Genomic DNA, 12640 nt, shown 5'->3' on the forward strand with positions numbered 1-12640 from the left:
AGGAGAAAGGAGAAAATTATCATGGAGGGATCCTAGAATTGGCCTATTTTTATGTCTTGTTAAAAGAAGTTTAATTGGTGCTGCTTACATGAGCATGGCTGGGGGGAGGGTATTTACCAGCGCATGGGCAACCTACAGCAGCTACACCACCAAAGAAAGCGACTCCTCCCCCAGCCACCAAGAACAACAAAGTGGCTTCTTGGCTGTTCATAGGCAGGGCCTCACTAGACCATCCTCCTTCGCCTACTTTTCTGGTCACTGAACCAAGACCTCACTGATTGGCTAGACAAGCTGGCCAGCAAGCCCCCTGTCTCTACCTCCCCAGAACTGGGGTGACAGACATGGACCACTGCACCGGGCTTTCATGTGGGTGCTGAGGATCTGAATTCAGACCCTCATGTTTGTACAGCAGGCACTTTTCCCCACTGAGCATCTCCCCAGGCCTCTGACCATTTCCTCATACTTGAGCTGTGTGCGACAGTGTCCTTAACCACTGTTTCCATTTTTTCCAGTTATAAATAATGAATGATCTATTAAGCATTTTAAAAAAGTCTTCTTTCTGGGTTTTAAGATACATACAGCCTTACTAGATGTGATGGTTGCCTGCCAAATGATGTGAAGCTATTTCCATTGTTTCTTGGCAGAACAGGAGAATTCCCTTTTTTTTTTTTTTTTTTTTTTTTTGACAGGAGGATGGGAAGAAGACAGGGTCTAATGTAGCCTCAGCTGGCCCTGATGCTGGAGGATGGCATTGAACTCCTGATCCTCCTGCCTGCATCTCCAGCATCTGGGGATGGTTCTAGTTGTGCGCCAGCACAGCTGGTTTATGCTGTGTTGGAGATCAATCTCAGGACAGCGTGCATGCTAGGCAAGCTCTCTGCTAGCTGAAGTGCTCCCTCAGAGCAGCAGAGCTGTCCCCACCCTGAGCTCTATTTTTGTCTGTCTAGTGGATGCAAGATGATCCTGGGGTGATGCGGGCACACTGAAGCAGGGTTTGCAGCTCAGGTTCCCTTCGCTGGGAGCAGTTCCCTCCATGCAATGGGTCCTGATCTTTCCTGATTCCTGTGTTGCAAGTATCCTCTCTGTCTGGCTCATAGCTCTTCCTGGCACTTCCTTTATGATGTCACGTGATAAGCAGACACTTGCCATTTTAACATTATTGGTATTCTAGTATTTTCCCTTGTGGTTTGCACTCTGGGGTTTTTGTTTAAGAAATTCTTCTCTGCTCTGAAAGAAATTTGTTTTTCCTCAAAGTCTTTTCTTAAAGTTTAAATTTTCTGATTACATTTATTTCCCTAATTCACCAGGAACACAATGGTAATGGTGGTGGTGATGGAGGCGTGAGTGTGTGTGTGTGTGTGTGTGTGTGTGTGTGTGTGTGTGTGTGTGTGTTGAGAGGCAGGCATTCAATTTTACTGTTTCTCTGTACACATAAGCATACACGCACTGTTTCATTATCATTGGTTGAACTGTTCATCCTTTCCCCAGACTCATACGCTGACCCCATCATGTAGCAAGCATCTTTGGTCCACTGGGCACTATTTTATATTTTTAGCTTGTTCATTTCCCCCTGTGCCAACATGCCTTGATTTGTGGCAGGATAAGTCCCCCAACACTGTTAAGCCTCAAAACTTCCCTGGCTACTCTTTGCTCTTATTCGATACAAACAATTTGATATATCCAGTTCATAGTTGATATATCTAATAAAAAATCCTGTATGGATTTTGGTTAATATTGCTCAAGGGCTGGGAATATGGCTGAGGTGGTAAAGCGGTTACTGTGTAAGCCTGAGGACCTGGGTTTGATCCTCAGGACTCACATGAAAGAACTGGGCATGTAGTGCATGCTTGTAATCCTGGTGCTGGGAGGGTGAGGCAGGTGATCTCTGAAGTTTGCTGGGCGGCCAGCCTAGCCTACACAGCGAGGCACAGGCCAGAGAGACTCTATCTCAAAATAAAGAAAGAAAAAGAAAAGAAGGGAGAGGAGAGGAAGAAGAGATATGGGAACATACTCGAAACACATCTTAGGAAAATGTGTTGTAATCAGGATAAAGGCCCCTGCGGGCAGGAGGCTTCAGAATAAATATTGATGGAATTCCCATGGCTGGGTCATGCACACAGGCTATTTATTTTTTTTCCTTGGCAATACCACACAGTTGAAGCAATTTGAATTTGGATCGCCAATTGTTCCTTGTGTTGCTTTTTATAAAGGTTACATTAGAATACAGCATCAAAGAGGAAAGTTGTCCCAGGCACACAGATGGGTAATTAAAGATGGTGAAAACTGCCATACCCTCGGAAATGTCTGTATAGATTTCAAAGCAAGGAGTGACTGCCATAACCAGTTAGTGTATTCTGCAGCTCATCTCTCAGCCAGCACATGCTGGTCAAAGATTTCTCACTAATAACAAGTGAGAGGAGTTTTGTTTTTCAAACAGGTTTTATGTGTCCCTGGCTGGCCTTGAACTTGATGTGTAGGAGATGATGACCTTGATCTTCTGATTCTCCTGCCTCTACCCTGGAGGGCTGGAATCATAGGCACTAGCCACCATGCCTGGTTTCTGTGGTGCTGGGATCAAACCTAGGGCTTTGTGCACGGTCGGCCAGCCTTCTGACACTGAGCCCCAGCCATGATTTTTCTTTAAAAACCACTCTGGTTTGGTCTGCTAGATTTAGCTATGGTATCTTTTCCGGGGTGGTGGGGGTGGTGGTACTTCACTTCCAATATAAAAATCCAATGAAGGGGAAGAAAAGGAAATTACAAGGTTAACAAAATAGAATGTATAAACAAAACTTTGATGACCTTTGTGTCTCAAGATGACTGTGTCAAAGTTAAAGCTGCTAAAAATGTCCAGCCAGGAGCCCATATTATGAAACTCAGAGGACACCCCAGTGGGTTGTAGTCTTAAATTGTAAAATTATAATAGCCAAAGCACCCTGAGCCTGCCCCACCCCACTGCCATGGCTGTACACAGCTCACAGAGAGAACTGACTAGGCCGTTTTCGTACTGGATAACTTGACAGAGCTAGAGGGGGCCCTCTCTCTTTACTCCTGCATGGGAACCCCAAACTCACCAACTTCTGGGACACAGTCCTGAGGGTTACAAGATTCTCTTTCTTCTGGTTTCAACTGGGGATCACAGAGGCTGCCCGGGGTCATGTCATCTGACAGACACCGTACTTCCCGGACACGGAATCCGCCCTGACAGCTCTTGGAGCACTGTGTGGACAAAAGAAGGAAAACATCAGGTTTCTCATCAGGCTGTTAGATCCCCACGCCAGAGCAGGAGATCAGGGGGAAATTCAAACATCTCCAAAAAGGGAAATTGAGCACTAAAATACACCTCCACATGCTCGTTGACCAGCTCCCACACCCAGCAGGTCGGCTATCCGTCCTGTCTACCACCCCTCCCGCCCCCACTCCTTGTAGTGTTTTGAGGGAATTCTAGATTCCCATCACAACTTCCATAGTATTTTATGGTTCCAATAAAAGAAGGAGCCTTAGACATATACCATTGCTATACCTTATTATTTCCAAATGAATATATTTAGTGATTCTAGTCCCATTTTTTAATTTGGTGAATCGTATCTATTTAAAAAATAGTTTTTCTTTTCTTTAAAAATCAGGGTCAAGTTGGAGGGAAGTAGAGATGGATAGATATGAAATGCATTGTGTAAGTGTAGGACACTTTCAAATGATAAATAAAAAACATTATTAAAGAAACTAAACAAAACAGGGGGCTGGAGAGATGGCTCAGAAGTTAAGAGCACTGGCTGTTCTTCCAGAGGACCTGAGTTCAATTCCAAGCACCCACATGGCAGCTCACAACCATCTGTAACTCCAGTCCCAAGGGATCTGATGCCCTCTTCTGTGGATACTGCATGCAGGTGGTGCACAGATTTACATGTAGGCAAAAAACCCATACACATGAGATAAAAATAAACAATTTTAAAATAATAATAATAATAAAAAATCTCAGAGATCCATATCTCAGTTACACTTTGTAGTTGGTTGATACTTTTATGATTTTTTTTTTTTCAAGACAGGGTTTCTCTGTGTAGCTTTTCACTTTTCCTGGAACTCGCTTTATAGACAAGGGTGGCCTCGAAATCACAGAGACCCGCCTGCCTCTGCCTCCCGAGTGCTAGGATTAAAGGCGTGCGCCACCACCACCACCTGGCTTATGATTCTTAATTTAAACCCACAGGTCTCCCTTCCATTGTCTTATGCTCATTTGTTTTTAATTTTTTAAAATTAAAACAAATTTTCTTCAAGACAGGGTCTTGCTATGTAGTCCTGGCTGGCCTAGAACTCACTATATAGACCAGGCTGGCCTCAAACTCACAGAGATCTGCTGACCTCTGCCTCCTGGGTGCTGGGATTAATGGTGTGCACTACCACTAGTTCTCTACTGTTTTTGAGACAGGATCTCACTGAGTTGGAAGCTCGCCATTCCAGCTAGCTGGTTGGCCAGTGAGCTCCAGGGACCCCCATCTCCACCTCTCCGGTGCTGGGGTGGCAGGTGCATGCTCCTGTGTCAGCTGACAGTGTAGTAGTGTGACATCATCTTTGAGTCCCTTCAACCACCATTCTCTGCACACTGTCAAACTACAGCCCAAGGACACCTGCATCCTACTTGCTAAATACACAAATGTCTTATCCAGGAAGGGCCCAGAATTGGTCTTTTCAATCGAGACCCCTAGATACACCCTAAAGCTCAAGAATCATCGCATTATGAACATGTCTGTGTAGAAGCCCAAACCTGTAAGCTTCAGGGTTTCCTGACTGAACAGGGTTCCCTCACTGTGACTACCTAGAGTAGATGCCATGGGGGATCTAGCATCTCTTCTTGGGTTGGGCCCAGGACCCTGCCCGGAGCCATGTATGGACAACTGTGACTTACCATGCTCCATTCTGTGCTAAACCATTTAGCTCCACAAGGCTTGAGGTGGCAGGGTTGCTGGCTCGGGGGTTTCTCCAGGAACGAACACTCATAGGGGTCTAGCACTTCAAAGGTGTCGGCGTTCTTCCTAACACAGATCACCTCCCTCTGCTGCGTCCCACTGCCACACTCGACCGAACACTGGAGAAGAAGCAGAGACAGGTGGCCATCGCATGATGCACAGGGGGAAGGAAGCCACGTTCCTGGAGGGACATCCTCAATTCTGGATACAAGACTAGACGTTGGCAAAGACGCTGGTGAAGTCCATTGCTGATAAAGAACACAGGGGCTGGAGAGATGGCTCAGTGGGTGAAATGTTTGCTGTACAAGTGAGAGGACGTGAGTTCAGATTCCCAGCACCCATGTAAAAGGCCGGATGTGACTTTTAGTGCTGGGAGGCAGAGACAAGGAGGATCCCGGAGGCTTGCTGGTCAGCCAGTCTAGCTAACTAGTGAGCTCTAGGTTTAGAGAGAGAACTTGTCTGAAAAAAATATGATAGAGAGAGATGGAAGAGGAGACAGTGACATTGGTCTGCGTGAGGGCTGGGACAATGTCTTGGTGCAACTGACACCTGACCCCCACTGCAGCCCTGTCTGTGGACGCCATCAGCAGCAAGAGTCAGGAAGATGGGCCAGGGCCCAGGCCCCAGTGAGTTCTCAAGGACATGGACAACCCAAGGAGGAATCCATTTTTGCCCGTGGGTGACAGTGACCTGGGGGCTGTGGTGGTGGTGTCTGCAGGCCACACCACTCATGGTCCCCTCTGGAGCACACACTGTCTTTCCCACTACGCCATGTCTCCCCAGAGGGGCAGTGCTGTAGCTGCTGATCAGTGTGGATCTGGTTGTAGAAATAACCTTGGCTCACACTGGCTGGCAGGCCCCGGCTAGCAGAACCTCTCCCCTCCAGTTTACTGTCCCATGTGTGCTGTGGGAGTGTGGGCCATAAGCACAGATTCTTGCACATGGCTGGCAACAAAGGCATCTCACAGCTGCCAGGTCAAAATAAACGAATAAACACAGAGAGAAGAGATCTACTTTTGACCGAGTGCTTCCCCACTGCCAGCCGTGGGTCACACCCTGTGTGACCTGACCCCTAAGCTGTCTGTGACAGCTAACCTTGGCTGTCAACTTGACACAATGTCAGCTGAAGAGCTGACTCCCTCAGATTGGCCTGTGGGCATTTTCTTAGCTCATGTGGGAGGGCCCAGCCTACTGTGGGTGGTGCCATCTCTAGGCAGGTGGACCTGGGCTCAGTAACAAAGGTAGCAGACTCTGCGCCTGAGGGAGCCAGTGAGCAGCGGCCCTGAGGTCTCTGCCTCAGTTCTTGCTTGTGCTCCTGCCCTGACTTCCTTCAATGATGGCCTGTGACCTAGAAGCATTGGGTGAAATGGACTCTCTCCTCCCTAAGTTGGTTTTGGTTAGTGTTTTATTACAGCCACAGGAAAAGTAGGAGACCTCCTGACAGCCCGAGGAGAGTGTCATTGTCCTCTGTGTAGTAAGACATGGGAAGGCTAGAGAGACACCACCAGCCGCCGCCATGAGAAGCAACATGTAAAGACACCGGTAAGCCACAAGCCATGTGGCAAAGTATAGACTAACAGAAATGGGTTAATTTAAGATAGAAGAAGTAGATAACAAGCAGCCTGCCACGGCCATACAGTTTCTAAACAATATAAGTTTCTGTATGTTTACTTGGTTGGGTCTGAGCGACTGTGGGACTGCCAGGTAAGAGAGATTTGTCCTGACTGGGCCAGGCAGGAAAACTCTAACTACAAATGGCGCCCAACGTGTTGGTAAGAGTTTCCACCTAAAACCTGAGAAAAAAGATTCTAAGACGGAGCTAAAAACAGCTTCCTAATTGTCTCTCTCAAGTTAGCAGCAGCCTGCCGGTTTGAGCTACTATGGCGGGTTCCCGGCGTGTGCGTCTGACCTGCAGTGCGGCGGGAATGAGGAATCTATAAGTGACACTTTACTCTGCTGCGTGGTGGATTTAGCCTTTGCGAGTTAAAAAAAAACAAAAACAAAAACAAAAAAGGGTTTCTGGGCTATGCGCTGCTTTGATAGAACTGCTTCTGATAGTTGATGGTACACATGGCTCCAGACCCAGAGCTGATGGTAAACTCTACCACCACCATGTTGGGAAGCTGAGGTGGGTGGAGACAGCAGCCACAGAGGCGTTTCAATCTTACAAAGATGGATATTACACAGAGAATCTGGTTTATGTTGTCTTTGGGATTTTTAACTACAGAAAAAGATTTGATTGTAAAAGCTGTTGAGTTAAATAAATATGTAAATTTTAAAGGTACCTTGACTTCAAAATTTGGATATAAGGATATGTTGCTTTGGAAAGGAGTCTCTGCTTTTGTTTCCACAGAAAGCCAGAGGCTGTGGATTTGTTCCAGATTAAGATACATCAGGTTTGATCAGCCAAGACTACCTGAAAGGTCTCCAATGACACCATGGCCCAGATGATCCGACATCCAGAATGGTTTCAAGGCAACTGGCTCAGAGGTTCACCCTAATGGACTACTCCATAATCCTAAAATTTTCTTTGTGTCCCCATAAGAAACAGCGCCCCCCTCCAGCAGGAAGTAGTAAGAGAAACTACGCCCACATTCCCAAAATTATCAAGCTGGCTTTGGAGATGGAATTGGCTCACTCCTTCTCTAAACCCAGACGTATTTTTAAAAGAAAAGGTTAAGAGATTCTTGTGTCCCAAATCAGAAGAGCCCTCTGGTGCGGGACAGAGAAAAACCACTATTTTATTTTAAACAGGTTGATTATAAATGCAATCTCTTTCTAAAGATAAAAAGGGGATATGATATAGATATAATAGGATGAAAGGGTAGATTAGGGAACTTACTTCTAAAGAGCAACAACTCATTTAAAATGTTTTACATTGGTATAGATTTTAGTCTATTGATACAAACTTAAAGTTAATTTTGTTATACTGTGTGTATATTTCTACTCGTGTTTAAGGTATTACGTTTGTATAGCTCATTTTAAATTGAAATGGATAATTAAAAATAGATTAATAACTGGTCATCTATGATAATCATACTCATAGCCATGTTAGTTAAGTCTTCTAGGTATACAAAGAGATATTTCAGATAGACAGGTAATCTTCAAACACTTCAAAGGTCTACAGAATATGGCATTTAAAATATTTTTAAAATTTAGACTTTCTGGACAGTGAGACATGTCTGCTCCTGGCAGCACTGATTTACTTCAGAGAGGAGGATGGGCATTGAAGACACTTCATATGGAGTTTATCTTCACCTTAACAAAAATAGCCATTTGGACAAGAAACTGTTCTTGCCTGAACTGCTTGATCGACTGGACATGCAGGACCCATAGAAAGGTGACCACTAAACTTTGCTTGACAAAATGGTCCTTCAGGTTCCTGCTTCACAGAGGAAACTGCCAGACATTCTACAGGACACTGAGAGAAGTGACGGAGAGACTCTAGCCCTGTGGGCTGAAGACAAATGCCCCAACTTTACAAAGGAACATTAGGTGACTGTCCAGGCTGCCAGCTGTCTCTGTCTACTCTTGCAAGACTCCCGAAAAATGCTTGCATCCTTCTCCCGGTTCTCAGGTAATATTATATCCTTCTGAGGTCTTTGATGTGGTTGAAGACTAGATAGTTATAATTTCCTCAGTTATGATAAAAGATAAGTTAGATATAAAACCTTAGACTCACAAATATAAGATAGATAGGATATCTTCTTTAATATTGTAACTGTAATTCTTGCTTGATAATTGTTTTGTTATATGTAACTGTACTATGTAAAAGTTAAAACCTTCCTTAAAAAAAAAAGAAAAGGGGAAGTGCTGTGGATATTGCTCTGTGTAAATAAAGTTCTGATTGGCCAGTGGCCAGGCAGGAAGTATAGGTGGGACAAGAGAGAAGAGAATTCTGGGAAGTAGAAGGCTAGAGAGACACCACCAGCCGCCGCCATGAGAAGCAACATGTAAAGACACCGGTAAGCCACAAGCCATGTGGCAAAATATAGACTAACAGAAAGGGGTTAATTTAAGATAGAAGAAGTAGATAACAAGCAGCCTGCCACGGCCATACAGTTTCTAAACAATATAAGTTTCTGTGTGCTTTCTTGGTTGGGTCTGAGCAACTGTGGGACTGGTGGGTAAAAGAGATTTGTCCTGACTGGGCCAGGCAGGAAAACTCTAACTACAGAAACAGACTCAGGGAGGTGAAATCACCGAGCTAAGTCAGGACTCCCATAAGAGGGAGCTGAGTTCAGTTACATTAGTGTCCAACAGGGATGCTCATGAAAGTTGCACTGGAAATATTTCAACCCATTCTCTCTGAATCTTTTGATTTTTACAGATTTTGTCAATCAAAACATTAAAGACAATCAAAGAAGAAAACATTTGCCCATGCTGTCTACATAAAAACAATTCACTATAAAATGTATATGTATATTTCAAGGCAGGGTGTCTCGTAGCTCAGGCTGGCCTTGAACTCCCCATGTAGCCAAGGATGATCTTAAACTTCTGATCTTTCTGCCTCTACCTCCCAAATCCTGGGATTACATGAATGCACAACATGTCTGATTTTATGTAGTGCTGAGGATACCTAGGGCTTCATGCATGTTAGGCAAATTCTCTACCAACTGAACCACACCTCCAGTACAAATATGAACATATATGCTCACATATACATATATTATTTTATATGTATGTGGGTTTTACCTGCATGTATGTATGTGTGCCACATGGGTGTCTGATACCCACAGAACCAGAAGAGGGCATCAACCCCCTGGAACTAAAGTTAAAGATTGTTGTGATCCACCATGTATGTACTAGGAACTGAACTCAGGTCTTCGGTAACAGTAACAGTGCTCTTAACTGGTGAGCCATCTCCCAAACACCCCCGGCCCCAGTTTTTACATTTTCATATTCTGTCATTGGCTACTGTATTATGTGCACCTAGGACACCCTAATGATCACTGTTTATTTTATTTTATTTTATTTTATTTTATTTTATTTTATTTTATTTTATTTTATTTTATTTTATTTTATTTTATGTTTTTGAGAAAGCATCATGTATAGATGAGGTTGCCCTTGAAATTTCTATCTCCTGCAGCAGCCCTTGAGTTTTAGGATTACCAGTGTGTCTCGTCTTCCCTGCTTGACTGTTGCATGGTTACAGGTTTGTCTCACCACCCCTGCTTGGTTGTTGCTATGGTTAAGGTGTGTCTGTCTTGCCATCCCTACTTGGTTGTTGCTATGGTTACAGGTGTGTCTCACCACCCCTGCTTGACTGTTGCTATGGTTACAGGTGTGTCTCACCACCCCTGCTTGGTTGTTGCTATGGTTAAGGTGTGTCTGTCTCACCATCCCTACTTGGTTGTTGCTATGGTTACAGGTGTGTCTCACCACCCCTGCTTGACTGTTGCTATGGTTATGTGATATTTTCCTGGGTAGTGACAAATGATGACATCCTGAGTTCATGAGCATACCTGTTGAAGCAGTATTTTTTCTTTGGATAATTGCTTTTTTTGAAATTTTATTTTGAGACAAGGTCTCACTAGTCCTGGCTGTTCTGGAACTTGCTCTGTAGACCAGGCTGTCCTTGAACTCACAGAGATCCACCTGGCTCTGCCTCAGAGTGCCAGGACTAAAGGTACGAGTCACCATGCCCAGCTGATGATTACTTCCTTCAAACTGACCGCAGGCTGGGGTGACTGGGGAAGGACAAATGGGCGTCTCCTGCCTCCTGCCCTTTGCTGTCAACTCTCTTTCCAAAGGGCCTGTGTTGGTCACAGGGCAAAGCCAGACAACTTGATAATGTGTAAATCATGACCTTCAGCCAAAAAAGCACAGAGAATCAGCCAGCCCTGGGAGCCAGATGCTAAATGGGGCCAAGAACTCAAATCCAGGGCAGTGGCGGGGGTAGGGGTTGTGTGTGGGGTGAAGTAGGGGCTGTGACCGGGCAGTCAGGAGGATGGCTCTGGGTTCAATGTTGGAAAAATTAGCTCATCAATTTGTAAGTTACTTTAGTTTCTTTATTATTTGCTCTTTATAATGTACACTTCCAGCTTAAAAACAAACTTGTGTGTATGGTGTATGTGTATGTGTGCAGGCAAACATGTACCATGGTGCATGTGTGGAGGTCACAACAAGCTTGCCAGTTGGCCCTCACATTCTACTTTGAGGCAGGGTCTCTTAGTGTTCACTCTGTGTCCCAGGCTGGCTGGCCTTCAGGCCTACAGGGAGTCCTCTGTCTCCATCTCCTATCTCAGGAGACAAGTGCCAGGATTACAGATGTGTGCTACCATGTCCAGCTTTTACATGGGTTCTGGAGAGTCTAAACTCAGATCCTCACGCTTGTGCAACAGACGATTTACCCATTGAGCTATCTCTCAGGCCCCATCTCCAGATTTTTAAACGGAAGTGTCTGACACTGTCAAGTACTGACAGAACCAGCTTCAGTCGTGGTAATGACATGACAGTGACAGCCACCTGCTGCATTTACTATCTGTCCCTTGACTGCTCATGTTCTTTCCCTGAGGCAGAGAAACTTGTTTTGTTTACAGATGTAGCTCAAGTGCTTAAGTGAGCACACAGTAGGCGCACACTGAATCTTGTTGGCTGAACAAGGAGCTTATGTGAGCACACAGTAGGCACACACTGAATCTTGTTGGCTGAACAAGGCACTTAAATGAGCACACAGTAGGTACACACTGAAATTTTTTGGCTGAACATGGTCCTTAAGTGAACACACAGTAGGCGCACACTGAATCTTGTTGACTGAACGAGGTACTTAAGTGAGCACACAGTAGGTGAACACTGAATCTTGTTGACTGAACGAGGTACTTAAGTGAGCACACAGGAAAGGTATACCTGTTGGTTGAACGAGGCACCAAGAACATGGCCGCTTTTCCAGGTTGTGACAGGCAGCTGGTAGCATGGCCAGATTCAAAGCTGGTTCCTAACCTCTCTGCTATGTTGTGTCTTGCCAGGGACACAAAGATGTACCCAGCTCTGGTCACTCACCTGACTCCAGCTGCCAGTGAACCACTCCACCTTGCCAGTGCAGGGCCCGTTATCACATGGCGTAGTCTCCGCTGGCCTGTTGTTCCCACAGCCTTCCAGAGGCAGGCTGCTGACATGGTTGGTCATGCACACCACTGAACGAGTCCTCACTCCAGCCCCACACTCGGCTGAGCACTGTAAGACAGAAGGAGGGCATATTAGTGGGGACCCTGCAAATGATGCCAAGGTCTTACTGTCTCTTAAACTTTTTCCTCTCTCACACATGACATACTTCAGTGACAGGAAATCTCTGCCTTATCTATTACTTTTGCCTTCTATAGTTTTAGTTACTCATGGTCAAATGCAGTTTGTACGAGTTATATGGGAAATTCCAGAAACAATTCATCAATATTTTTTTTCAAGACAGGGTTTCTCTGTGTAGCTTTGCACCTTTCCTGGATCTCGCTTGGTAGACCAGGCTGGCCTCGAACTCACAAAGATCTGCCTGCCTTTGCCTCCCAAGTGCTGGGATTAAAGGCATGTGCCACCACCACCCATCTCTCATAAATTTTAAGTGGTCCCAACCAATCCATTCTTCTAGACTTATGTTCCAGTATTTCACCTCATACCCCATTCTGGACAGAGTCAGCATGGCGGCAGTCCCCTGATCACATGAGAGGCTATGAGAGCCCTTG

At 45.2% G+C, this 12640-nt stretch overlaps 1 protein-coding gene across 2 annotated transcripts in view; it reads right to left on the minus strand.

Moving 5' to 3' along the window:
* The window catches only part of Thsd4 (thrombospondin type 1 domain containing 4), a 564519-nt gene that overhangs the window by 6757 nt on the left and 545122 nt on the right, over positions 1–12640 (minus strand). For both annotated transcript variants that reach the window (XM_036194378.1, XM_036194379.1), the window contains 3 exons: positions 11967–12140; positions 4904–5083; positions 3075–3219 (listed from right to left, as the gene is read on the minus strand). In XM_036194378.1, coding sequence (XP_036050271.1) covers positions 3075–3219; positions 4904–5083; positions 11967–12140 — 499 coding nt within the window. The remainder of the gene's footprint in view (positions 1–3074; positions 3220–4903; positions 5084–11966; positions 12141–12640) is intronic.

The sequence above is a fragment of the Onychomys torridus genome, chromosome 7, assembly GCF_903995425.1.
Source record: "Onychomys torridus chromosome 7, mOncTor1.1, whole genome shotgun sequence".
NCBI lineage: Eukaryota > Metazoa > Chordata > Mammalia > Rodentia > Cricetidae > Onychomys > Onychomys torridus.